This window comes from Eleginops maclovinus, chromosome 4 (assembly GCF_036324505.1).
Source record: "Eleginops maclovinus isolate JMC-PN-2008 ecotype Puerto Natales chromosome 4, JC_Emac_rtc_rv5, whole genome shotgun sequence".
In the NCBI taxonomy this organism is placed as follows: Eukaryota; Metazoa; Chordata; class Actinopteri; order Perciformes; family Eleginopidae; genus Eleginops; species Eleginops maclovinus.
In genome coordinates this window covers 24164205-24191580 of record NC_086352.1, presented here as the reverse complement: position 1 = coordinate 24191580, position 27376 = coordinate 24164205, and the positions used below count along the sequence as shown (strand labels likewise).

General features: G+C 41.7%; 2 protein-coding genes and 1 long non-coding RNA gene across 3 annotated transcripts in view; 1 reads left to right on the top strand and 2 right to left on the bottom strand.

Moving 5' to 3' along the window:
- Positions 1 to 20852, bottom strand: part of itga11a (integrin, alpha 11a) — a 71543-nt gene extending 50691 nt beyond the window's left edge. Inside the window, exons 1-2 of the mRNA XM_063880575.1 lie at positions 20790 to 20852; positions 19159 to 19213 (exon numbers count right to left, since the gene is read on the bottom strand). Of these exons, the coding sequence (XP_063736645.1) occupies positions 19159 to 19198 (40 nt within the window). The 5' untranslated portion in view covers positions 19199 to 19213; positions 20790 to 20852. The remainder of the gene's footprint in view (positions 1 to 19158; positions 19214 to 20789) is intronic.
- Positions 20853 to 22320: 1468 nt separating this feature from the next.
- LOC134862979 (uncharacterized) lies at positions 22321 to 24994 on the bottom strand. The gene is made up of 3 exons (XR_010165605.1): positions 24764 to 24994; positions 23168 to 23329; positions 22321 to 22449 (listed from the first exon to the last, which is right to left on the bottom strand). It is a non-coding gene; the product is annotated as an uncharacterized LOC134862979 (long non-coding RNA).
- A 41-nt stretch (positions 24995 to 25035) lies between these two features.
- Positions 25036 to 27376, top strand: part of coro2ba (coronin, actin binding protein, 2Ba) — a 34225-nt gene continuing 31884 nt past the window's right edge. Inside the window, exon 1 of the mRNA XM_063881169.1 lies at positions 25036 to 25320. Within this exon, the coding sequence (XP_063737239.1) occupies positions 25306 to 25320 (15 nt within the window). The 5' untranslated portion in view covers positions 25036 to 25305. The remainder of the gene's footprint in view (positions 25321 to 27376) is intronic.

The following is a 27376-nucleotide window of genomic DNA, read 5'->3' as shown; positions in this document are numbered from 1 at the left end:
ATTAAATAATAATAATAATATTAATAATAATAATAATAACAATAATAATAATAATAATAATAATAATAATAACAATAATAATAATAATAATAATAACAATAATAATAATAATAATAATAATAATAATAATACATTTTATTTGTATAGCGCTTTTCTAAAAACTCAAAGACCCTTTACAGAGATACAAAACATAGAAACATAATTAAAATGACACACTTAACAGGTTAACATTTCTGTAATCTGGTGACCATGAAAAGGTAGTGAAATTATTCAAATTTCAATACAGTATCGGAGACAGAGAAAAACATTATGACTATCAACTTTAAACAACTCATCTGAAAATAACATTTTCTTTTACAAGGTGTCTTTAGATAAATGTGATGAAGTAAAGAGAAGGATTCTTCAAGTTGACATTTTGTTAAACTATAGAGTTGTTAACTTCAAATAGCTCTAAATGTGTTCTTAAATTATGTATTTCATCAAATTAAAATGTAAGGCAGACAGTCTCAAAATGTATTGTTTTATGATACGTATGATATTGGTTAAAGATTTAAACCTGGGTCTTTTAAATCCCCAAATGTATTTAATCATCTTTCAGGAATGAGGAAAGGCGGTCAACCAATGTTGGAGGAATACAAATTAAAGCAATGCGAGCTTTGGATGAGGGCAACTGGAATGGCAGTATACAGGCTGTAAGGAATACTGTGGTTTTTAGCCTGCCATGCAGAAATCCTGTTACTTTGTAGAGTGCATGCTGTCCTTTTTAGATCACTTCTAAGGGGTAAAGATAAGATAAGAATGACCTTATTAATCTCAAACTGGGAAATGTTTGTGTTGCAGCGGCATAATACACTAAAGTGCATTTGAAGCCTATCTTGCTGTTACGGTATGATATGACTATGTATGTGGCTAAAAAATGGTCCTCTGATGTAGGATAATAACCTATAAGCAATGCTATACTTTGACGAGTAAATAAACATAGCGAGGATCCTTTTCTGTGTGTGTGTGTGTGTGTGTGTGTGTGTGTGTGTGTGTGTGTGTGTGTGTGTGTGTGTGTGTGTGTGTGTGTGTGTGTGTGTCAACAGTCATTTGTTTGATTGTTTGTTTTTTTGTGCAGTGAATGTTACCTAAAGATGGCATTTAGAATAAACACTGTCATACATTGATGAACTCAACCTGAGAACTTTGGTCTTTAGCTTCAGTGGTCAGCCCAAAGTACTCTTAAGTGGAAATATGCTTACAACCCACATATCATTATGTACAAGTCACTGGGGTATCTTCAGAAACTGCAAATGCAGATTTATATCCTAGGCTTCTGTACGTTTTGGGGTAAATAAGCAGCTCCCAACTCCCCCAATCATTCATTTGCTTTGCCTAATGATCGCACCCGCAGTAGCCGAGAGCTGAAGCAGGATTTATTACAGTTCTAAATATTCTATATTGGAGGTTTGTAAGGTGGGGTCAATGGGGTTTCTCTCGCTTTTTTGAGCTTAATAATTCTGCATAGTATAAAAGGTGGTTTATATTGTTTTGACAGTTGCTGTCACAGCTTGTTGTTTTATATAACTTGGTTTTTCTTCTTGATTTCACATTAATACAATAATGGCCACTTTATAGTTTGTCCGGAGATGTAAATTCATCTCAAAAGGACCTTTACTCAGCGTTTCTAAAATATGGCATGCTACTGTCTTCTAATGCTGCAGGATCGACCATGGAGGTCACAACCATTTTGGTGTATAAAGGGGGGGAAATCATCATAGGAGCCATGGATATCAGTGGTTGAAAGAAAGTTGGTTTTAGCGAACAGTCAGCTAAACTAGTCTTCTTAGCACACTTTTTAGATCTGTTTTGTTTGTTACCATGTGTCCACTGTTTGGCAAAGACTAAAGAAGTATTTAGTTACTGATGCATTAGTAGTTTAATGCCTATGGAACATCTTCATACACCGTATATTTTAAATGATCATACTAGAAAAGTCACATACAGAACGAGAGAAGTAAATGTTGAGAGTGAGTCATTCTAACTTTTCCAGATCTCTGGCAGAGCATTGTGCAGGTTGAGTTGTGCCAGAAGCAATAGTGGGAAATAGACTAATGTGGAAACTAAAGCCACACGCCACAAGATGGACGACAATGGAACGCTGCAAAGCTCACACATCCAGATTCAGGGCAAAGCCATGTCTCTCGACACCCAGTTTAAGCATAAAGCCTTGCTGCCTACATGAAATTACTTCTGAGCAAGTAGTAGCCTGCTATATGTCAGTAAAGATTTTTCTAGTCTGCTTGCTAATAATCAATAAATTAACCAAGTTTGAGACAGTTATAGACATTCTCAGAGCTCTTATACTGTGCAAACCACATTCTCAAATTTGTGTTACTTTCCAGGACGAAAAAATATAAAAAATGAATTACCTTCACTCACCTCATTCCTATATCCAATCAAGTAACTCACAACTCAAAAGTCTATATTAAGAGACCTAGGTCATAACGTCCTGTGGTCTCAAATAAACGTCAGCACAGACTCCTGTTTCATTGTGTTTTCACTTACATTCATTTTGAGACAGATGGAAAAAATATATGAGGTGTGTTTCTACTGTTGGATCTCAATGGAAAACCAAATTGTCTACAATTTTCTTCTTGTACTTATTAGGTTTCATGAAGCTTATATACATTTGTCTGTTGCAGACCACTCAAAAACCCTGTTAAGTCCCTCTCATTTAATTTTTCAATGCAATCATTATGACAACACATCAACAGTTAATGCAACACATGTTGTGGTGTGAGGGTTCCAAGGGGAAAGTCTGCGTGATGGTATTTTATGTTGCTTTACACCCTTGCAGCTACTGTTCCAACGAGGGTTGAAACAGTCTGTTTATTTTCATAGGAGGGTTGGCAGTCTGTTTGCTTAGCAGAAGACAGATTCAGTTTCTCTAACTATGTTTGTATTTTTGAAATAACTATTTAATTTGGCAAGCAGAAGGTGTATGCACTAAATTGGTTCTAATCCAGTTATAGATTGTGCTGTACATCGTGTTAAAAAATATTTGCCAAGAATAGACTCGAGGCCTCTCAGAGAGCACCACCTGGAATCATTGCTTAGGTTAAACATTTGAAACCTAAAGAAATGTTCATTAGCTCAGCACAATTAAACTAAAAGGTAAAATATATTAGTATAACGGACTATAACAGTGTAATTCCAACATAGCCATAAACAAGGTTAGTGTGATTGCAGTTCAACAACAGACATTTGGAAGGAAGAGAAGTAAATGTTGGGTGCAAATACCAGGTCATATGCAATTATTATTTATGTATTATACAAGATTGGCATTTCTGACATTATGATTGACCCAAAGGTTTTTTGCCAAAGGCTTCTCGCCACCAGGGTCATGCCCTTAGGTCAGCTGAGGCCTTCTTAGTCTGATGTCCCTGGACACTTGGGTGAACATTTAAAAATATGAATTTATGAATGGAGGAGGAAATGTTTGTGTAGTCCCCAGACTGGCAAAACATTTAAAAAAGTTAAATGGAAATGGGACCAGTATTTTCTTTCATTATCTTGCTGACAAAAACACAAACTAACCGATAAATAAACTAACTAACCAAACCAAAATCATAACATACTTGGGAGATAAGACATTAAAAGTTATTGGTGTTTCTGGTCACCACATGCTCTAGAGAAGACAATATATTTTACAAAGTATGAAATACTAAAATATTATATATATGCAAAGCCCTGACTGAATCAAGTGCAGGCTTAATACTAGTAAGTCAACAACTTCAATGAGCTGATTGGTTTATATAAAAAAACGATAAACTATAGAGCATGTCGATAGAACCACGATGGACCGGTCTGTCCATACAACTTATACAGACTCATAAACACACTAAATTAAAGATACAACGACCAACACACCGTCCAAAACTGGTCTGAAAAAGTGTCATGGGAAAGAAGGCACAGTCACCTTCACCTTCACAACATCAACATATATAACTGGTCGGTGCCTCTTTTATACTCTGCCAAACAGCTTGTTTCCAGGAACTAGATGTTTAGCTGGAAATACCAACTAAGACAGAGGGAAACTTTTGCAACAACCCCTATAGCTTTGTGGTTTACAGTAAGAGGATGGCATGATTCCAGGAGCAGGGTCAAAAGCTGTGAAGGGTCCTATCCTGCTGAGCATCTTTCCTCTGCCAGGCGCAGCTCAATATGTACCCTGTAGACATTGACAGCTGGAACTCCTGTTCAATAACTCACTTTATGAGCACTGAGTCCATTCAGTACCTTAGAACCTCCAGCTACATGTTTTCACTTTCATAAAAGGGCTCCTTTTTCCTTTTTTTTCACTGGCTACATGCCTTTTTCTTTAGAAAATCAACTTTCTTATCAGCCTCTATACCTAAATTATTAGAGAAGACTACAACAGACTAACCCTCATAAGGTTAAGCAGTTAGCAAAATGTTAGCCTCATGGTTATTGTACAACAGAATCCCGGCAACACTGTTAATTCAATCAAAAGCAAACCTAGAACCTTTCAAATATTTGAAATGTTTGTTTTAAATCATAAATAACTTTTAGAAATATTCTCTGGAATGTTTAAAATCAAAATAAATAAATGCACATACACTAATGAAGCGTTGAAGGAGTACACTGCTGGGAGCAAGGCTTTGATTGTTTGTGATATCCTTGAGTCTTTCCTATAGTTCTTAATATGATACAATAGTTATGGTATTCTGAAACTACATTCAATTGCTTTATGTCGAAACAAATCAGGACAAATGCCCTGATTGAACAACACTGTGTCACTTGTTCCATGTGGCAGAAATGATTCTGTCCCTCAGTTTTGTTTTGTTTGTATATTTCGCATGTGAGGTTTATTGTAATGTGCCTTTAAGAGAAGTCTATTGATTTGCGAGAATTACCGCCATCTAGTGGCGTATCGCGGGAGCAGGAAGTGAGTTTGTATTGAAAGCTAGAGTACAGCCGAGTTCTCCGCACATGTCGTTCCTGTGTTGTCTGCCGTTTTCCTCACCTGTTGCACTTAAGAAAGGCATAATCTGTAAATTCAGTACAAAGATGCCCTATTATGGATGCGTATTGATACTTTCGTTTTGTGTTATTATGGTCGGAATGTTATTTAATCGGTAAAAGCTACGTGTTAGCGTATAGCATTTGGATCGCTATTTGATATGTTATTAGTTGCTAATGCTAAAACCGGAGATTTGTTTATTTTACACATGGCAATACTGTTGAATGTGAAATGTATGTTTTTATACTGAAACTATGGTCTTTATTCTTTTTCTATTGTCACAGTTTTACAAATTAAGAAATGGTTTTGCCAGTAAAGCTCAGAAGAATTCCACGAGTGACTCACGAGTGATTACTGAAGCCATTTATGTTTAGCTCGCTGCATAAGCTAAAGCATTCAGTTTAGCCGAGGGCAGAAGACTAACAAGATTGTCTACACATCGAGTGCAGCGTCGGGGTCCTGAAGCAGACATGTCCAACCACGGAGACACTCCTCCGCTCTCCCAACTGGAAGTCAGATCACAGTGCAGCTCAGCTTTATCACGCCGGTCATGTAGCTCAACAGCTAGCCTAGCTGCAGCAAAAGCAGGAGCCAACGCTGAAGCCGCCAGCATCAGAGCAGAGTACGCCAAACGCCAAATAGACATGGAAGTCGAAAAGGCACGCATCGAGATGGAGAAGACTCGATTGGTGGCTACGATGAACGCCCTGAAGCAAGAGGGAGAGGCCGAAGCAGCGCTCGCAGCAGCAAGGGTCCTGGAGGCTGCATTTGTGGACCAAGCAGAGTCCGTGGAGCGGCCAGACGTTCCTGCTACAATAGCCATGGATGCCAGCCGCACTCAAGAATATGTTAAAACCCACTTCCATAATGACGCTAATATGGAGACGAGACAAAGCCTGATATAAAACAAGAGTGGGACATGAACAACAACAACGTCAGGCCAAGCACGCCAACAGCAATGACGCATGCACGTGAGTACTTACCCAGCTCTCCACCTATCAGGCACCCCAAACGTCCACCATCCCATACGTTAGCCACATCGGGGCAGACAACACCCCATCTCCAGCATCACGTCAACAAGCTGATGTATCAGACCTCGCTGTGCTCCTCTCACGTCGTGACCTCCTGACAGCAGGACTCACAGTGTTTGATAACAGGCCAGAAACCTACATAGCATGGAAATCTATGTTTCGCAACGCTACTGGAGATTTGAACTTGAAATGCTGTGAAGAGCTCGATCTACTTACCAAATGGCTTAGCGGTGAGTCTCTCCAGCATGCCCTGAGAATCAGAGCTGTTCACGTTAGCAACCCGGAAGCAGGTCTGCAACGTTTATGGCAAAGGCTGGACAGAAATTATGGCTCACCAGAAGCCATCGAAGCTTCTCTGTTCAAACGCCTCGAAAGCTTGCCCAAAGCTGGCCCGAAAGACAGTCACCTCCTGCAGGAGCTTGCAGACCTTCTCCTAGAGCTCGAAGCGGCAAAAAACGAAGGCTATCTACCAGGCCTCAGCTTCCTAGACACTTCAAGAGGAATAAACCCAACTAACGACGAATCAACAGCTCCCTCTCTCAACCCCAATAAACAGTGTCCAATACACAAGAAGCCACATTCACTCGCCAAATGTAGAGGGTTTAGAATGAAGACACTGGATGAGAGGAAGGGCCTACTCAAGGAGCTGTCAATCTGCTACAAGTGTCTCTCATCAACAGAGTACAGGGTCAGATACTGTAAAGCTGGTATTCACTGTGTAGAGTGCAACAGTGATTCACACATTTCGGCCATGCATGCAGGGCCACCCCCATGGGGGGGATACAGGTCCTAATACTCTACCAGGGGTGCATGGCGGGGAGCCAGATGTCCCAAGCCCCACAGTGACCACATCCAGCTGCACTGAGGTATGTGGACAGGGACTACAGGGAAAGTCTTGTTCTAAAATTTGCCTGGTAAATGTGTACCCCAACTCAGCCCTTCATGAGAAAAGAAAAATGTACGCAATGTTAGATGATCAGAGTAATGTGTCATTGGCCCGTTCCCCCTTTTTTGATATGTTCAACCTACATGGTGAAGCAATCCCATACACAATGAAAACATGCTCTGGCACAGTGAACAGACTTGGGCGCAAAGCTCATGGCTTTGTCATTGAGGGCATAAATAGAAAAGTATCCATGTCACTACCAATACTTACTGAATGCAACCAGATTCCAGACAACAGGAGTGAGATACCTACCCCGGAAGCTGCAGCTGCGCATCCTCATCTATCTCATGTAGCCACAAAACTACCGCCACTTGATCCATCAGCTGATATACTTCTCCTGCTGGGCCGTGATGTGATTCAGGTCCACAAGGTTCGCTACCAGGTAAACGGCCCAAACGAAGCACCTTACGCCCAACAGCTTGATCTCGGGTGGGTAATTATCGGAGACGTCTGCCTCTCAGGAGCCCACAGACCCATAGTTAACTCCTATAAGACAAACATACTTGATAATGGCCGCCCCAGTTTTCTCTCTCCCTGTGAAAACAGAATTTTCACAAAGGTAAAGTTCACAGAAGACAATCCCCTTTTTGAGAGCATGCAACCCAAAGATGAGCTGAGCAAACACATCTTTAAACAAACAACAGATGATGACAAACTGGCACTCTCGGCAGAAGATGAGACATTTCTGAATGTTATGCACGATGGGTTTGCTAAAGATGAGACAAATAACTGGGTGGCTCCCCTGCCTTTTCGTCATCCACGACACCGCTTGCCTAACAACAGAGAGCAGGCTCTCACCCGCCTCATGTCACTACGCAAAACATTAAAGAGAAAGCCGGAGATGAAAGAGCATTACTTGGAATTTATGAAAAAGATATTCAACAAAGGACATGCAGAAAGGGCTCCTCCTCTCAAACCCCACCAAGAATGTTGGTATCTCCCAAGCTTTGGTGTTTACCACCCACAAAAACCAGGCAAAATCAGAATTGTCTTCGATTCAAGTGCCCAGTGTGGAAATGTGTCTCTTAATCAAGTGCTACTTAAAGGCCCAGATCTTAACAACAGTCTTGTAGGTGTGCTTCTCCGTTTCAGAGGTGAGCCATTCGCTGTGATGGCTGACGTGGAGCAGATGTTTCACAACTTTATGGTCAGGGAGGACCATCGCGATTATCTGCGCTTTCTATGGTTCCGTGAGCACGACCTGGATGGAGAAGTGGACGAGTTTCGAATGACAGTTTATGTGTTTGGAAACTGCCCATCCCCCTCAGTCGCCATGTATGGACTCAAGAGAACTGCTGTGGAGGGAGAGAGGGAGTACGGCAGCGATAACCGTAATGCTGGCTCAATCTAACATCCGTCTCCACAAGATTTCGTCCAACAGTCCTGTAGTCACCAGTGCCTTCCCAGGTGAAAATATAGCCACAGGTCTGCAGGGACTCGAGCTTGGACAGCATGCCCCGCCCATGCAACGCAGCCTCGGACTGGGCTGGAACTTGTCCACAGACCAGTTCTCATTTCGAGTGGAAATCAGTGACAAGCCCTTCACTAAACGCGGCGTACTATCGGTCATCAACAGTTTGTATGACCCACTTGGGTTCGCTGTGCCGGTCAGCATTGAAGGACGCTCCATTTTGAGAGAGATCTCCGAGGACATCGCTGAATGGGATACTCCGCTACCAAAGGAGAAACAGGACAAGTGGCAACAATGAAAAGACTCTCTAAAGCAGGGGTGCCCAAATACTTCCCGATGGAGGGCCAAAATTGAACGTGAGGGGAGGGCCGAGGGCCAAAATGATAATTTTGCAGTACATTAAGTGTGCGGTAAATATATGAGTGCAGTACATTACGTGTGTAAGTTAAGCATACGTGTGCAAAATAAACACTATATCACAAGGTCATTTTGAAAAATGAATTGCACTGTTTATTGTGCTTCACATTTAGGTCAATAACATTTCATAACATAGATCTGGCTTCTTTAAATAAAAAAAATAACTGAAGCACTATGAAATATTTGTGGACAGGTGTGGAACATTACCAGTCTTTGGGCCTACCATACTCCCAGGTGACACAATGGGGGCCTAGGGCAGGCCTACATATTCTGCCTGTAGTAGTCCAATCAGTGGGAAACATGAAGCCTGTTCTTGGTTTTTAAAAGCCTCTCAATATCAGGTTCAAGCTGACTAACTGACAAAGTGAGAATGTCATGTAGGTGAGAGTCAGATAAAGCATTCCTCAGTTTGGACTTGTTAAGATTCATAAGGCTGAAAGCCTGCTCACAGACATAAGTACTTCCAAAGAGGGATAACATAACCTGGGCATGTTTGCAGATCTTGCCATATCTGTGTGCGGGAATAGACCTGTAAAAATCTTGTAAGGAAAGCTCTCTGAACCTGCTATGGAGGTCTGAATCAGACTGAAGTTCCAAATGTTCCATTTGAAGCTCCTCACTGACTGCATCCACATTCACAGAAAAAGGTTGAGCAAACAGCTCAAATGCTGTTGTATTTCCACGAAAATCTTCAAAGCGATGGTCGAACTCCACCTCAAGATTGTTGAGAATGTCGAGGTATTTTGGTGTGTCTTCCTCCATCAACCCAACTTCTCTGAGGCTGGGGAAATGTGCCAAATTTCCTGAAAATACAGACACAAAGACAAAAGCAGCAATGTAAGATGCAAGGTTGTTCATGAAATGAAATGAAATACCAATCATCAATCAAATGGTGGGCAGGGGATATATTTTGTTTTGTTTATGGCTGCAGTAGACTATGAAAAGCAATACAACTACTGTTTTGGATTTAATGCCTGGTTTAGTGGTTTTAAAAAGAACATCTATTTTCCACCAACACAAAGTATACATGCATCACAAACAATATATCTATGATAGCATGGTTGTGACAACAAGCGTAATACATTGTTTTATGTTCAATAAAATATTAAAGTTAGATCTCACCTGTTGAAAGATGTCTGCTAAGTAGCTGGAGCTTTTGCTTGAAGGCTTTGACATGGTCATACATCTGCGTGATCATCTAGTCTCTCCCTTGGAGCTGAAGATTGAGGATATTCAGCAGCTCTGTGATGTCCACAAGAAAAGCCAGGTCTGCAAGCCAGTGACTGTCCGTGGGCACTTGGATGTTGTTCGTCTTCGTGGCTTGAAACTCTTATTTCCTCGCGCAGATCAAAGAAACGCCGCAAAACTTTCCCACGGCTCAACCACCGCACCTCCTGATGATACAATACATCACCATACTGGGCATCCATCTCATCAAGCAGAGCTTTGAATTGACGGTGTGAGGGGGCCTTTGAGCGAATATTGTTGACAATGGCGACGACATCCTGCATTACGTTTTTCAAGCCCATGTTTTTAGCGCACAGTTGCTCCTGATGCAAAATACAATGGTACTTTAAAATCGAGCCACCAAACTCGGAGACCTTGTCCGACACAAGTGCAGTTAGCCCTGCTCGCTTACCGACCATGGCGGGGGCTCCATCAGTCGTGATGCCAGATAGGGTTTCCCAATTCAAACCGTTCTTGTCCAGAACTCGCTCCACTGCCATAAAAATATCCACACCTTTTGTTGTCCCTTTCAATGTTTCAAGGCCCGATTGTTCTTGACACACTTCAAAGTCCTCATTGACGCCTCGCAAAAACACCAGCAACTGTGCTGAGTCGGACACGTCGGTGCTTTCATCGCACGCAATGGAGAAGGCAGAAAAGTGACTTGCTCTTTGGGCTATCTGACCTAGAACGTCTTCGGCCATGTCCTCAACGCGGCGGGTGACAGTGTTCCGTGACAGGCTAATTTGAGAAAATACACGCATCTGATTTGGACAGACATCTTGGGCAGCAATTGTCAAACACTCCTTGACGAAATCACCCGCTGCAAAAGCTCTCCCACTTCTCACGATTGCATTGCTAATGCGATAACTTGCCCGAGTGGCATTTTCTTGTGCAGTCGACTTTGTCTGTGTGCCACAGCCTACTACGCTCCATCCTTGAATCCTCTCACTCACTGGTCTTGGGCGTTATCGGATAGCTAGGCCAACAGCCTTTGGCATTATTTGGTAGTGCGCTAATAAATAATTTTCAACGAGAGCTTCCGATCGTTTATGGTGGGACAGTGCGGGAAGGCACGGGCCAAATATAATCGGTCCAACAGCCCGCGGGCCCCAATTTGGGCAGCCATGCTCTAAAGCACCTAGAACAGCTCAAGATCTCCCGTATGTATACAGACATCTCACTGTCCAAAGCACAGAGAAAGGAAATGCATGTTTTCTGTGATGCATCCACAAAAGCAGTCGGGGCCGTCGCCTACCTGAAACTCACAGCTGCTGATGGACACAGTGATGGGGGCTTTCTCCTCGGCAAGGCCAGGCTGGCTCCAAAACCAGACATTACCATTCCCAGGTTGGAGCTCTGTGCCGCTGTGCTGGCTGTAGAAGTGGCAGACATGGTCCAAGAAGAGCTTGACTCTACATTTAATGAGGTAAACTTCTACACCGACTCTAAAGTAGTGCTCGGCTACATTTCCAATGAAAAGAGACGCTTTTATGTGTATGTACATAACCGTGTGGAACGCATCAGGCGCTCCACTCAGCCACACCAATAGCATTATGTGCCCACACATTTAAACCCAGCCGACCACGCCACACGCGGACTGCCCGCTGAGCACCTTTCCCACTCTACATGGCTCAGTGGGCCTCCCTCCCTTACTGACTCAAGGCAAGGTCAAATACTGGAAGTGCCTTTTGACCTCATTAACCCCGAGCATGACACTGAACTGCCCCCCCGAGGTTGTGTCTTGTGCTACCTACCTGTCAAAAGGCACGCTCGGAGCTGCGAGGTTTGAAAGATTCTCCAGTTGGACCCGTCTGTTAAAGACCATCGCCAGGCTGTGCCACATCGCCACATCTTTTAAAGGTGCACCTGAGAGCGCATGCCATGGATGGCACAAGTGTAACAAGAACATCGCTGAAGAACAACTCCAGCAGGCCAAAGCCATCATCATTCGTGCAGTTCAAAGTGAGGTGTATGCAGATGACATCAGACACATCGAACATGGTGAGTCTGTCCCCAAGCGGAGCCCACTTAGCAAACTGAACCCAATCATGGACGCTGACACGATTCTCAGAGTTGGCGGCCGGCTAGCTAAAGCTCAACTGACGGCGGACGAAACACACCCCATACTCATCCCCAACAAACACCACGTAACTCGGCTCATAGTCAGACACTTCCACTCACAAGTGTGCCACCAGGGCAGACACTTTTTGGAAGGCGCAGTCAGAGCTGCAGGGTTTTGGATAGTGGGTGGGAAAAGAGCCATCAGTAGTGTTATCTTTCATTGTGTTACATGTCGCAGATTAAGAGGCAAACGACAAGAACAGATCATGTCAGATCTGCCAGAAGACAGAATGTGCACAGACCCTCCTTTTACATGTGTAGGCCTAGATGTTTTTGGCCCATGGCATGTCACAGTCAGAAAAACACGTGGAGGTCAAGCATAAGCTAAGAGATGGGCGGTCATCTTCACATGTATGAGTACTCGTGCCATACACATTGAAGTAATAGAGTCAATGGACACTTCGTCGTTTATCAATGCACTACAACGTTTCTTCGCCATCAGAGGCGCTGCCAAGCTGCTCAGATCAGATTGCGGTACAAATTTCGTGAGAGCTTGCAGAGAACTTCAAATTGACAAGACAGGCTGTCACAATGGCAAAATCAACACCTATCTAGGAGACAGCGGTTGTGAGTGGCAGTTTAATCCCCCACATGCTTCCCACATGGGCGGATCATGGGAACGCATGATCGGCATCAGCCGGCGGATTCTAGATGCGATACTGCTACAGCACGGAAAGGCCAAGCTCACACATGAGGTGCTAGTAACATTCATGTCGGAAGTCTCTGCAATAGTTAATGCAAGGCCACTCACAGCAGTTTCCACTGACTCAGAGCATCCTGAGATTCTCACCCCTGCCATGCTGCTCACGCAGAAAGTCTGCATGCCTCCAGTCACCCCAGGCCACTTTAATGACCGTGACCTGTTTAGAGCACAATGGAGACGTGTACAGTACCTGGCCAACGTCTTCTGGGGACGTTGGAAGAGGGAATACCTCAGTGGACTACAACCTCGTCGCAAGTATAGAACGCCAAAACCCAACCTAAAATAGGAGATGTCAAAGATGGGCAAGAGAACAGGAATGACTGGCCTCTTGGGGTTGTTGCAAAGACCTTTCCTGGTCAGGACGACAGAGTAAGGAAGATCCAAGTCAAGATAATCCGCAACGGCTAACAGAGACTGTACTTGAGACCTATCAGTGAAGTCATCCTGCTGGTGCCGAAGGACCACGCCTGAAAGGCTTCTCGTATCCTTTGAAAACAGTGGGCGTGGGTTACTAGGTCTGACATCTTACTGATGTCAGGCGGGGAGTATTCTGTCCCTCAGTTTTGTTTTGTTTGTATATTTCGCATGTGAGGTTTATTGTAATGTGCCTTTAAGAGAAGTCTATTGATTTGCGAGAATTACCGCCATCTAGTGGCGTATCGCGGGAGCAGGAAGTGAGTTTGTATTGAAAGCTAGAGTACAGCCGAGTTCTCCGCACATGTCGTTCCTGTGTTGTCTGCCGTTTTCCTCACCTGTTGCACTTAAGAAAGGCATAATCTGTAAATTCAGTACAAAGATGCCCTATTATGGATGTGTGTTGATACTTTCGTTTTGTGTTATTATGGTCGGAATGTTATTTAATCCGTAAAAGCTACGTGTTAGCGTATAGCATTTGGATCGCTATTTGATATGTTATTAGTTGCTAATGCTAAAACCGGAGATTTGTTTATTTTACACATAGCAATACTGTTGAATGTGAAATGTATGTTTTTATACTGAAACTATGGTCTTTATTCTTTTTCTATTGTCACAGTTTTACAAATTAAGAAATGGTTTTGCCAGTAGCCTAAAGCTCAGAAGAATTCCACGAGTGACTCACGAGTGATTACTGAAGCCATTTATGTTTAGCTCGCTGCATAAGCTAAAGCATTCAGTTTAGCCGAGGGCAGAAGAGAAATATGCCACTGGTTTCAGGCGGGTAGCACTAATCAGACATCGCATGCCCTCCAAGTTTGATACAAACTTGATCAAACACAATCAGGAAAAAAAGTTAGAATGCAATCAATCCTTGAAGTTAGGACTCAAACTACAGATAGAAAACATGCAACAACAGGCCAGAAAACCGAATGAGTTGATGAGTAGATTGACATGTATGAAATTGTAACAAATCCTTCGATTTTTGAAGATCACAGAGAGGTTTTTGATTCCTGAATCACACATAAGTAGTTCTTATTCTGTCAGAAAATTTGACACAGAAAGTTTTGGCATTTTTTTTAGCTTTACAGCAACTGACCAGCCTCTGACTATCAAGTGTTGGCAAACATGATTCAAGTTTTCACTTTTGGCAGCACACCTATGCAGATTTCTACAGAAGGTTCAAGAGCATTCCACTGCTTTATCATAAGCCGTGGCCTGTTAGTGCTAAGTCTGGGAGTGAAAACTTCAGGCTGGCCAACAAGCTGTGTAAGCAATGACGGCAGCTGCACTAATTGAAGAAAGAACATTGGACTTACTGCTGTACTATGAGCTGGTCTGCTTTTGAGATAGGAAGACCACACAACCACACACTTCTGTTTTTGTTACACCAACATCCCAAGATGTTCATAGTTTCTTGCTTTTATGACCTTACTTAGAGAACAAAAAATAACTGAAAATACCTTGGAATGCAAATGGGACAGTGATGATTTTAAGTGTAGGTTCAACATGAAGAAAAAAAATAATAATTGTAAAACTTTTTTTTTTTACAAAATTCATCCTGCATTTAATGACAATGACTACATTGTCATTAAATGATAAATCATGTGTGATTACAAAAAAAAAAACATATACTTTAATACATTTTTAAATTAAGATTTGTTTGATGTCTAAATGATTTGTGGAATGGAAAAACTGCCCCAGAAACTTCATGGCACAGCAAAACAATAAAATGTATGAAAAAAAAGGTCTGAATTTAGCTTATCTTGTAACATTTAACTTACCCTAAATGAAAACCAAATTACCATAAAAGTCACTCCATATTCAATGGAACTGACCAGAGAAATATCTAAATGTACAGTTTGTGCTATTGTAAAGAGAAAATAGGTAAATTAGAGCAGTTTGTGCTGGTCTGTCTCTAATAATGTCATATAACAATTGTATCATTGTACCCAGAAGCACATGGGGCAATTGCTCTCTTTTCCTGTCATTATTTGACAGGAAGTTGTGTGCTATGTTCCAGTATTTTATTTTTTATTTTTATTTTTTTAGGTCTATTTGATTCTAAATGTCTGTTTAACTACAACCACATGTAAAGCCTTTGTACTGCTGTCATTCACTTAATGCGAGTGTGTGTTTGCAGACTCTGTGTGTGGTAAATGTGTGTGTTAGAGAGAAAAAAAGACATACAGTGGCAAAAAGAGACGAATAGAGACTATGTGTTTCTGGTGACTCAACTTGGGTGTCTTTCCAAAACGGGGGGTGACACTAAACCTTAAATCACTGATGTAACTCCCTCCTTAAAACATCTTCATTGCATTATCTATACTTTATCATTATACATCTAAAACAACAGGGTTACTGAGGTCATTTTAAAAAGTAGGAAAGAAAGCTTTTCTTTTTGCAAAAAAAAAAACGCATATAGGAGGTTTAAGCTCAGAAGCATCTTTCCTTGACACTGACATGCAGGGTGCGATTTGACAAAAAAACAGAGGGGGGGATGTTTTTTATTTTTTATTCATAGACAAGAACATTGGACTTTTAACTTGCATAGGGAGAAAAAACCGCAAAAGGTAGGCTATATATATACACCTGTTCACTAAATAATTCACTAAAATAGCAAAATGTGCTGTCAACAATTCAGGGACAGGTCTGGAAAACTAGACTAGGTAAACAGTCGGCTCTGGTGAAGAATTTGTGGTGGCTTTTTCGGTTTTCCTGTCGGGGCATTGTCTGCAGCATTTCGGCCCTCTTTTATCCACAATTCTGCAAATGTGTGCGCAGGAAAGGATGCCACCTCTGGACCATTGACACCAATGAACAGTAGGCCATTCAAAGTGGAGACGTGCATTCTGTTTCGTTCTTCCGTGAGGATGTGGTTCATCGCACTAAAGCCACGCTCGCACTCAGCCGTTGACACGGAGCGTGGAGACAGCGATGAGCACTTTTTTCAAAGTCTCCCCAGTGACACCATTGCATTTCAGTTCATGAAATTCTTTGAGGAGTGTGGGCATATTTGTGTCTGCTATAGCAAGGCTTTTATGAATGGTCAGAAGTTTGTCATCCCCATAAAGCAACCGTTCATCTTCATCGGAGGGCCAATTTGAGGGGTTCAGCGCAGCCGCCGCAGAAAAAATGCCGTTGTCATCGAGCCTGCTCTGGATGTTATCGGCCAAGGAGATGAAAAAACACTCACGAAAGGTCTCTGCCTTCCGCTGTTCTCCGTCACTCGGCTGAGACACATTAACCCCCTTAAATGTTTGCTTACTGCCCAATTCCTCCTTCAGACATCGTATGTTCACTCCATCGGCATTCCTCATAGCCCTCAGTGTCCGCACGGCAACGCCCACCTCAGCAGTAGCGGTGATTGCTGTGGCATCTTGTCTCTGAAGAAAGAGGGACAGGGCCTGCATCGTTTCGAGCGCGTCTTTTACGAATGCCATCTCCACCACGAAAAGCCACTGAGTCATCTTAGCATGCATTCCCTTACATTTGGCCCTGTCTTTGGTTGATCGTGATGTGTCTTCGGCCAGTGACGCGAAGAGTTTGACCAGGGCTGGATAGCTTTGCCAAAGAGCCGTCACAGATGTGCAAGACGAGGATAGCCAGCGCACGTCAAACACCCTTCCTATCCTGCGAGCTTGCATCTCCAAATTGGAAGCGACAAGCTCTAGCTCTCGCATGTTCTTTGGACTTTGAGAGAAGAAGGCGTACAGGGAGTCAGTGAACATCTGGAAATGACTTGCATCTGTAATTTGTTTGACAGTGTCATGGACGGCAAGTTCTAGTTTGTGATTCATGCAGTGAATGACAATCAGGTTGGGGTTAATCTCCTCACGTAGGAGTGTGGCGACCCCCTTGTATCGGCCCAACATAGCGGCGGCCCCATCCGTCGCGAACCCAATTAGTCGGGAGCGCAACATGTCTTTTGAGATACCCTGCTTCTCAAGGCACTGAAGCACAGTGTCACGGATCGCCGATCCAGTGCACGACTGCAACTCAGCAAGTTGGAAGAAGAAATTGCAACACTCCCCTTCAAATGGAATTCTAATGTAAATGATCAGACATGTTTTATTTGAAACTGTTGTGCTCTCATCAATGAGAATGCTGAACTTGTCGGGTGAGCTTTTAAGGAAGTCCACCAGACGCACTGTCATTTTCTCTGCAATAAACATCAGCATATTCCGACATGCCTTGTCAGAATGCAGCATGTTACCGAGGATAACATCGTTGAGTTGTTGCAGTTCAACCAGGTGAGGCTGCATTTTGAATGACAGGTCAGTGTAGCAGATCATGTAAGCTGTGCGAATGCAGTACTCTGTGGTTTTTAAACTATGCTCATGATGCTTTCGCCACAGAGCTGCACTGTTCTCATTTGCCTTTTCAATTGCGGCGTCTTGTCTTTTTTGTACAATTTCAATACATTTGATATGGCTTTGACATTTTCCGTGCTTGCTGATTTTGTCATTTAATTTTTTTGCCGTTTTGGCTTTTATGCCTTTAATGAAGGCAGAGTCTATATGAAGCCTTTCCTGTGTGTGTGGGCCTAAATCCCTGACGTCGGAACAAGCTTGGCACTTGACTGACCCGTCTGTGCTGACAGCTAGCCACTCACGACCCTCTCTCCATTTAGCAAAGCGCCCCGGCTCAATGCACCCTCCTACCACATGCGTTTCAGAGTCGCTAGCAACATCGGCGTTTCTTTCATCAAGTGGCTGGGAATCGTCCTGCAGGCCTACATGAACGCCAACCTCCAGCGAATTTCTTGCGCTATCACTCTCAGGTGTTAATTTCGTTGTTTTATTATTTGGTCCCGTAAAGTAGGACGATATGCTGCTCTGAACGCGTTTCATGTTTGCATCAGCGCTGTTTTTCCTGCAAAGTTCCCGCACTAAAATGTTACAATGTTTTTGTTTTCGATGACGTTCCGAAATATGCGCAGTCTGCCAGAAGGCTGCTGAATAGCCTACTCTGACACTGAAGATCGTTAGATTTCAAGAGTTTAAGTAGTCTAGCAGTTAAGTTGCATTCATCGCTATCAAGGGGGGGAAATCCTTGTCCCCACCGGAGATAAAAATAATTTAGCAGAGGTAGGGATAGGAAAACCAGAGGGGGGGAAATCCTCACCATCCCCCCCTACAAATCGCACCCTGCTGACATGAATCACAGTCTAGTTAGGGTTTTGGATGGGATGTGGACTCAATTACCCGCAGGTGAAAAAATAGAGCAAATGAGAGGCTCCAGGAATGGAAACCTATCTGAAAATGAGACTGCGATCAATTAAAAACCAGTGGGAAAGAAAGGATAGCGATATGTTTGTGCATCGAGTGAAAAAACGGTGGAATTGTCTGCTCATGGTTAAGCTATGCATCACTGATAGAAAGAGTTACAGGCTGATGAGGACTCTGCACTGATTGATACGGATCTCAATCACTTGCGTCCTATGTGTGTCTACAGTATGTCTATCAGCTGCTTTGCTGGCCCCAATTTTTTGATGGCCCAACTCACCCCCTCCCCTCCCTTTTTTGTTCTTCACTTTGCTTCAGATAGAGGAAGTGGTTTGTGTGCAGACTGTGGCTGGCTAGAACATTGTGCTGTGCACCAGGGAAGCCGAAATTTGAGCCCCTGTGCCTTAAATATTCCACTAGAGCAACAATTTCTGTGAGGGGAAATAATGTGGTGGGCCAGTGTTAAAGGATCTGGAAGGGGGTGGGGGGGTGCTCAGTTAGGGTAGGAAGAAGTGAGATAGTGCTGGGGGTAATAATGGGGGGAATAATGACTTTTAAAACAAAACATGACCATTCCTTTGGTTTAGTTGTTTTTAGTCCACGCCATATTATGTAAAATATGACCACATACCTTTGTCACATATATCGGCGTCTTCTTTCTTCTCCATCATTCTTATCTCTCCCCCCTTTGCAGCAAGATGGCAAGAAAAGCAGAAAAATTCAAATGGATTACAGAAATCGATTACAGAGATAGAGAATAATGTATGTACAGTATAATGGAAGCAAGGACACAAAAATCACAGCATCATCTATGGAAAGGATTCAATCATGACTAATTTGAAATAGCAGTTGAGGGCTTGTTGTGGAAGTTGTGTGCTGTGGATTTGTTGTGATGCCCATTACTAGTTTGCCAACGGATTTAAAGATTTGTAGTCAGGGCTTACCTCAGCCCATAAAGGCAGCTCTAATAAAAAGCTGAGCAGAGTAATCATCACTGAATCTGGGTAACAGAACAGCAGCCAATGTAAGCATACAGTATCTCCTGGCTTTAAGTTTAAGAACCTAATTTGTAAAATGATGTCTTTTTTTGGCAAGTAGCCTTTAGCAGGCTTGATTTTTTTTATTGGTTTGAGAAAAATATGAGAAGTAGTGAACTCTAGTTGTGAAACAGTGTTGGTTACATACGATTAACTTGCTTGTGTCTTGATTAAATACCGTAATTTCCGGACTATAAACCGCTACTTTTTGCACAAGCTTTGAACCCTGCGGTTTATAGTCCAGTGCGGCTTTTCTATGGATTTTTCATGATTTTTGTGATATCGTAAGAGGTTTTGTTTTGGTTTGTTCCGCTGTTGTACGGCACTACTTTGCCTGGCGGAAGGGCATGTGATCAGACACAGTCACCGGGGAAAAGAGTGGTATGTTGGTCACATGTCCGTCCGCCAGGCAAAGTAGTGCCGTACGAATTAGCGCGAAAAAGAGACTAGATTAGCAAGAGCAAGAGGAGTAGCCTACCGTAATCACGTACAGAATAATTCTGCCTCATCCTAAAAGTATGAATAAATCATAAGGGGTTCCCATGAGCACTGGTGCATCAACAGGATCAAGAAGGTAATGTACACATTTTTTAAATATTCAAACAGATGAGGATGTGAGGCCTGCTGACAGAGGTTGGGGTTTCTAGACATCTTATTGCACATTTGCACATACTGCTGCAAATTGTTTGCTAAGGTGTTGCAATTACAGGGCTTTTTGGACTCACACATTGCATACTAGTGAGTGAACTTCTTTAAGAATAGCATTTAAAGGAGAGATATATGATTTAAAAGCTTGCATAGATGCATAGCCCCACACTCAATAAATGAGTACTTAATTGTGTAAACTGTCCTACACTGTAGAGCCTGCATGCTGCTTTAAAGAACATAACATTTGAAAATGCAGTGATTGATGAAGTGAAGAAAATGTCTCTATTGCACAACTTGTCTTGTCTTAAATTAAGACATTATCAACAATCATCACAAGTGCTCAACACAAAAGTTGAGCACTTGTTATTGGTTAAGAGTCTCTTAACCAATAAATCATCTTCTGCAGTGCTTTGACAGCTATTACAGACCATTTAGGTTTCAGTTGAAGCCTTATGATCCTTGTTTCTTTTTAAATGTTTGCAACACATTTGATATCTTCATCAACATATAATATTGATAAACCGGATGACAATCCTATGGTTTAACCATAGACTGTATATAAAGGTTTAACTTTTACCTGATGGCCCAGATTGTTTGTTAACGCAGAACCTTGATATCGCGAGAGTGTAGCAGACCTGCAAGTTACCTTTCATGTAAAAACAAGATACAATGATAATCAATTTCATTCTTCTAGATTTATTGGATTATCAATATATTGGGTTCGTCTGTAACATCATTTATGGAATAACCTACTGTTGGATGATATTTTAGTGATTGTCTGTATCTGCCTGTGGACAGTCGGAGGGAAGATTAATCCGTGTCATAGCACAAATGTTTGCATTGAGCGGCCGGACGGCGACGAGTCTTTCCATGCTAAATAGACTTTGTTGATGGCTGTGGCGGTTGGAGCTGTTGCGATGTTCATGAGACTCACGCCCCTGCCCACGTTGAGCCAGACCAGGTAAACTATGCTAAGCCAATAGCACAAGACATCTATAATTACTTCAGACTGTGTAAGAGACGCTTATCTACATTAAACCATGAATTAGACACATCATTCAAACCCCTCTGTGTGTTGTTTGTGTAACACTTTCATTGAAATATGCACTTATTATGAATCGCTTGCTGCTAGGATACACATGTGAACACACCTTTAACTATTACCTACCTTAGAAATCAGAGCTTGAACACTGCCATTTTCAAGGCAGCCATTCCTACATTGGTGTTAGTCATACAGGTAATTATGGATTTGATCCATGAAAGTGGACCAGGGCCCTGGTATAATGCATGCTGATTCACATTACTAATACTACTACTACTATTACTAAGTAGCCTACCACATGTATTTTGATCAGTTACTCTATAGGCTACCTGGGTTTACCCTACGATGACACGTCAAAACAGCTGATGTTAATAGGGCTTTGGTTGGCAGCACAATTAAAAGTCAATAATCAATTAGAAAAAATAAGTTTTGAGTAATTACAGTTTTGCTTTACATCAAAAATACATACAGAAAGTTAAAACAATAGGTCTGTTTGTTTCCTCTTGTGTATTGTTATTGTGTCAGTGATAAACTAATTTTGAATGAATATTGTTTATTATATAGCTTGCTTCCCTTGAAAATGGCTAACAATCTAGTCTGCAATTTTCACAGAGGTTTTGCAAATACTTTTATATGCTGGTGGCAAAGGGGGCCCTCTGCTTCCCCCTAATGTTAGAAAGGGTCTGAAAAAAAAATTATTTTTTATATTATTTTCTGCCAGGAAATTTAGTTTGTCTTTATTGTATTAGGTTTGACCCAGTGACATACCCTGGCTTGATCGTTAACAGGAAGTGGATTTTGGTCTTAATAATTTAGGTAATTTATGTGTTCAGGATTACTTGTCTTTCTTTCATTTTTTTAGGTAACAGCTTAAGTGATTTCTAAAGGTGTTTCACACTGTTATCTTATTGGTTCCCTTTTATTAACTGCATCAGAAGCCTTTTATACAACTGCTTAAAACAAGAACATAATGGATATAAAACATCAAAACAGTTATCTATGTGTAAATCATCTCTGTTCTATTTGTTCATGTTGAATCTTATCATAAAACAATCACGTCAAAATAAACAGTTGTACATATTTATTGTCAGTATAAAGGGAAAGAAAGACTCTCCCCTGAAGACAGCTGGGCCGGCTCAGCCTCGGGCTCTTCCTCCTCCAGAGAGACAGAAGCTGGTAGTTGGGTTCTGAAATACTAAAATATTCCTCTGTTACTTTGGTAATTTAACTTCAAAGTCAAAAATCAGTTGTTTTTTTTAAAAACAATTATGATTTAGTTTTTGCCACCTCTCACAGCACAATCTGCCACAGTTTTTAGACGTCTGGCAACGGTTTTCAGATCTAACAGTTTAAGGTTAATGGTGTCTTTATTAGTGCCTGATGCTAAGATTGTCAAGCAAATGGTTCACAGATGAACTAAACAGACTGTCACATTTTGTCATGGGGATTCTTTTTCAGTGGCATTATTTAGAAAAACAAAAACATAGTTCCTGGAAACATATGTCACTATTTATTTTCCACACTGACACCTGACTTTGACCGATCCTGGTGGGCAAAATTGCCCTGGACTTTAATGTTATTGAATCTTACAGTAAATTAAAAAAAGTATACAGGCCTTATCAGAAATTAAATACTGTTGAAAATTAAGTCTCAAAAACTACTTTGAAGTAATAATATGAGTTCACCACATGATGGCAGCAAACTATTAAGTATAATGCAGAAAGAGGTCGGAGTCAGACAAGAAAACAAAAGGAAATTAACTTCATTAAACAAAGCAGACATGCCATTATTAACTGAAACAAAAATGATTGATTGATTTAGGACAAATGTACTATTGCATTTATCAGAATTAATGCTTTGGACATCCACACATGACTTTTTATATAATAGGTTTTTTTAAAGTTCTCTCCTACCTCTATTTTCTTTTAAGGATCATGTAGATGTCTGATGGAACATGTGAGACATGATGGCTTTCTCTGGTCAGCAGGTCCTTGTTTTTGCCACCTCCGCCCAATAGGCCTAAATGATGTCAGTTCTTCCAACACCTTGTATTTGATGTAAGTACTTCCAACACCCTGAAGAAATACATTTCTATGGGTCAGCGCCATGGCACATCATGTAAGTGTCACACTAGATCATACTCATGCAAGGTGGAGAAATGACCTACTTACTAACTTTCTTTATTTTTTTCCCTGAAATGTCAAACTACCCAAGTTCTACAGTATAAGGTATGACTGTATTGTAATCCATTTGTATTCTCAAATAGATTTTGAAAACTCTCAACCCCCACCCCTAATGTGTTCACAGACACAGGAAATGCTATTGTTCCAGACAGGATATGCCCAGAGTGGGGCCTCAGATGACACGCTTAGAGACTCACATTGAGGAGCGAAGTGACCACTGATTATGAATGACAATATGGGTGAGTGTGATATACCCACAGTAAGAGAGAAATCCATAATTTGCTTCCTGCAATGGATATTTTCTATTATGTCATTCAGTAACAGATAGCGTCTGACTTTTAGTGATCTTACTCCAGCATGTGCGGACACTTGCAGTACACGCACACACACACACACACACACACACACACACACACACATGCATGCATGTAGATGCACTAAACAAAGCCAGTATTGTGGGCTGGAGCCACTAGAGAAGACTCTCTCACAGCTATGGGAAATTGAACCGTGGTAACTGAATTGGAATCTTGGCCTGTCTCTAGCATCCTGTATTTACACAATAAGTATGACAAAGATGTATATCTGTTCGAGTGAGGGCGGGTGCCTATGTGCTTCTAATGTCCTTTCTACTTGCACATTAGCATACCTACCTTCCTTCCACAGAACATACAGCCCCAGAAAAGATTGAGACCACTTCAGCATTATAATTTTCTCTTTTTTTATAGGTCTTTGAGTTAAATGATTTTTGTGTTGGAATTCAACAACACTGGAATGGCTGCCATATATGTAGAAATTAAGATTTGAGAAAAATAAGGCTTAAGAGCAACATAGAAGATAATGACACATGACATAAGAATTGCAGTTTGCATTTGCAACAGGTTTAGGGTTTTACGTAGAGTTGAAATCAGTGTCATGATATTTATAGGAATCATTTGTGGTGGCAAATGCTTGCAAATACTCAGACAAAACTCATGTGTAAGACAAAATATTTAGGCTGATTTAATTCAAATTACATTGAAGTCATTCTTTTAAACAACAGAACGTGGTAAAATACTACCAGTTCCACTGAACAGCAATGAAAAGTAGTATTGAATGTTTGCTCTATCGATATGGTGTAGGGTCAGAATATAAACTTTCTCGAAGAGTGTCCTGATAAGTACAGCTTTATAACCTCTACATTGTGTATTCCTTCTTGTCTATCCCTGTGTGTCTGCTTAGATCTCTGTAATGTATTCACCTTTAGAAATAATAGTCAGTATAGTTTTTTCTTAAAATGTTCCTTTTAACTCCTTTAATTTACACACAGACCCACACATTTATACACACCGGATGACGTGCAGCTAGCCTCATGCCTAGGAGCAGACTGCGACACAGCATCCAACTCTCTCCCTCCCTCCCTCTGTTCCTGCAGTCCTGTCCTCTCCTGTCCCAGGCAGCACCCGCCTCCTCCTGCTGCCCTGCCTGACTGCTCATCAATAAGCTATATTAGCCATCACTCATCATATTGCGAGAGACAGAGAGTGAGAGGATGGGGCAGCCAGACTTTGTGTGCATCATCTCCAGTGTGTGTTTGCGTGTGTGCAGGGAGGGAGGAGGGAGGGGGTGTATCCTAGCAGAGAGCTTTTCCCTGTTGTAGTAACCAACCGCATGCCGGCTTGCCAGCCATTACTTCACTGCAGCAGCAATCAGCCCTCTCGTATTTAGTGAGCCAGACACGCTAACCTGTCTGTCCCCTCCTCTTTTCTCTCTCGCTCTCTCTGCATGTTCAGCAGAGCTGCCCTTCTCTCCTCCTCATCACTCTGCCACTCCTGCGGCGTTGCTCTTTGCTTGAAGGGGACACTGGCTTGCTCCTCACCCACTGATTCTGCATGACTGTCACAAAGGTAAGACCGCTCTGCATGGGATGCAACTTTCAGGGTGTCAACAGCAATACGGGATTGTGGGTGGATTGGACCGTGAAGGTTATTTTGAGTGTTATTCTCATGAGTTGAGTTTTTAAGTAGTGTTGGAGCTGTCGGGAACAGAAGGTTATCATGATGCTGCTGCCAGAGGATGTTGGTTAATTTATATTCTCAATAGAAATGTATTCCGGTTATGATAAGACCAGAATCTAATTTTGTGATTACACTCTTTAATCTGCAGCTTATTATAGGCCGGCAACAATTTGTTCAGGGTATGAAGTTGTTCTTTTATCTGTATAGGACGTTATTTTAAATGAGACTAGCATTTGAGGACTAAACTTTGTTTGCTGCTGTCATTTTTACAAGACTCCCTTTCAAAATAGGTTATCATACTGTATGTAAAGGATTGATAAGAGATGTAGTGTTTGTGCTAATTCTGGCAAGCTTGGTTGTTTCAAATATTGTATTCCACTTCTATCAATAAGAATATGGGAGATCGTTAGCAGGTTTTGTTTGCTAGCAGCTGCAGGGAATAATCTCTCATAGCCCGAAGGTGGCTTTGACAAACACTGATTCATGATACTAATTAACTGAAAGATTACCATTTAGATATGCTAATTATGGGCTACAATGGATTTTTAACTACTTAACATGAAAAAAAAACGTAAGGATGTTGGCAGTATCAGTGTGCTTCAATCCTTTTTCTCTTGCTCAACTGTGAATTGCATTATTGTCATCGCTCATTAACACATTGATTCGACAAAACTGTCTGTGAAATGAGTACATGCTGTTTAACAGTCACATTACGGAGACTTAGCCTAGTTGATGGGTGAAAAGCAGTATCACATTAGGCAAATCACCAATATTAGGCTTGGACTTGGATTTTGCTTAATTTTAGGGTTAAATTAATTTAAGGGTAAGTATTGGGGTTGGATAAAGACCAACAAGGTAAATCATCTTAGAGTTACTGTCAACTTGGTGTTCTCTCAAGTGATAACAGCACATATGTTTGTGTGTGTTTGTAACAGTCCTAAGCTGATCTTAAAGTAGCCGTTTTAGATCTCCTGGCTGTTGTGTGCACCCAAGTGGTTATTGGTGGATGCAGTCTGTGCTTAAAGCTGCAGCAGCCGGTTAAATCCTCTTAATCAATTAACAGAAAGAGAGAGAGAGCGAGACAAAGAGAGAAACAGTGAAACAGGAAGACACACACAGAGGAAATTAGCACACCTACTCCGATGTAGAGAATTAACCTGGACCAAAATAGATGACCTACTGAAGACACAGGACAACGGCCTATTTACTAACACTTGCACTCACACACCTGCAGGGTCTGCACTGAAGTTATTTTAATACAGAATGGCATAGTTTTTGTTTCCAGGCTGAAATCTTTCACAGATTCACAGACTAAGCCTCTCAAAAATTTTCTTCCTGTGAGAGAGATTGTGTGGGAGGTATGTTAGCTGCTGTGTAGGTGGATGCTCTCCACTACCAGAACTGAGAGAGGGAAAGGTCAGGTGCTTGTGTGTTGGCACTCAGCCAAAGCCTAAGTCTGACTGTAGACAAAGCCACATGCATGGTACAGAATCTTAATGAATACACCCATGAGTTTTTTCTTTGCTAGCATTTTACATCTTACCTGCAATTATGGAAATGAGGGGAGGATGGAGAGGAGAAAAAAAAGGAAAGGCAAAAATGCACGTTGATATCTCAAAAAAAGACACAAGAGCACATTACTTAGTGGCATCTAAAAGATGATGGGTGTGTAGGAGAAGCAGAGAGAGAGAGAGTGTGTTGTTGCCTGCCAACAGTGGAGAAGTCACCTTGGGAGTGATACAGGACAAGAGCTGCTTTGCTGACGGGGCTAAACAGCCTTCTACCCCTCAGCACACACATATGGACAATCTCTGCAATGCCTGCTTAGTATCAGATCACCATGGTATGGTCTTTAATGACCTTTTGCGTCACTGCATAGATTTACAATGGTTTGCAATTGTGACAGAGATGCCTTCTCTTTGAAAAAGCTTAATTCTACATGTTG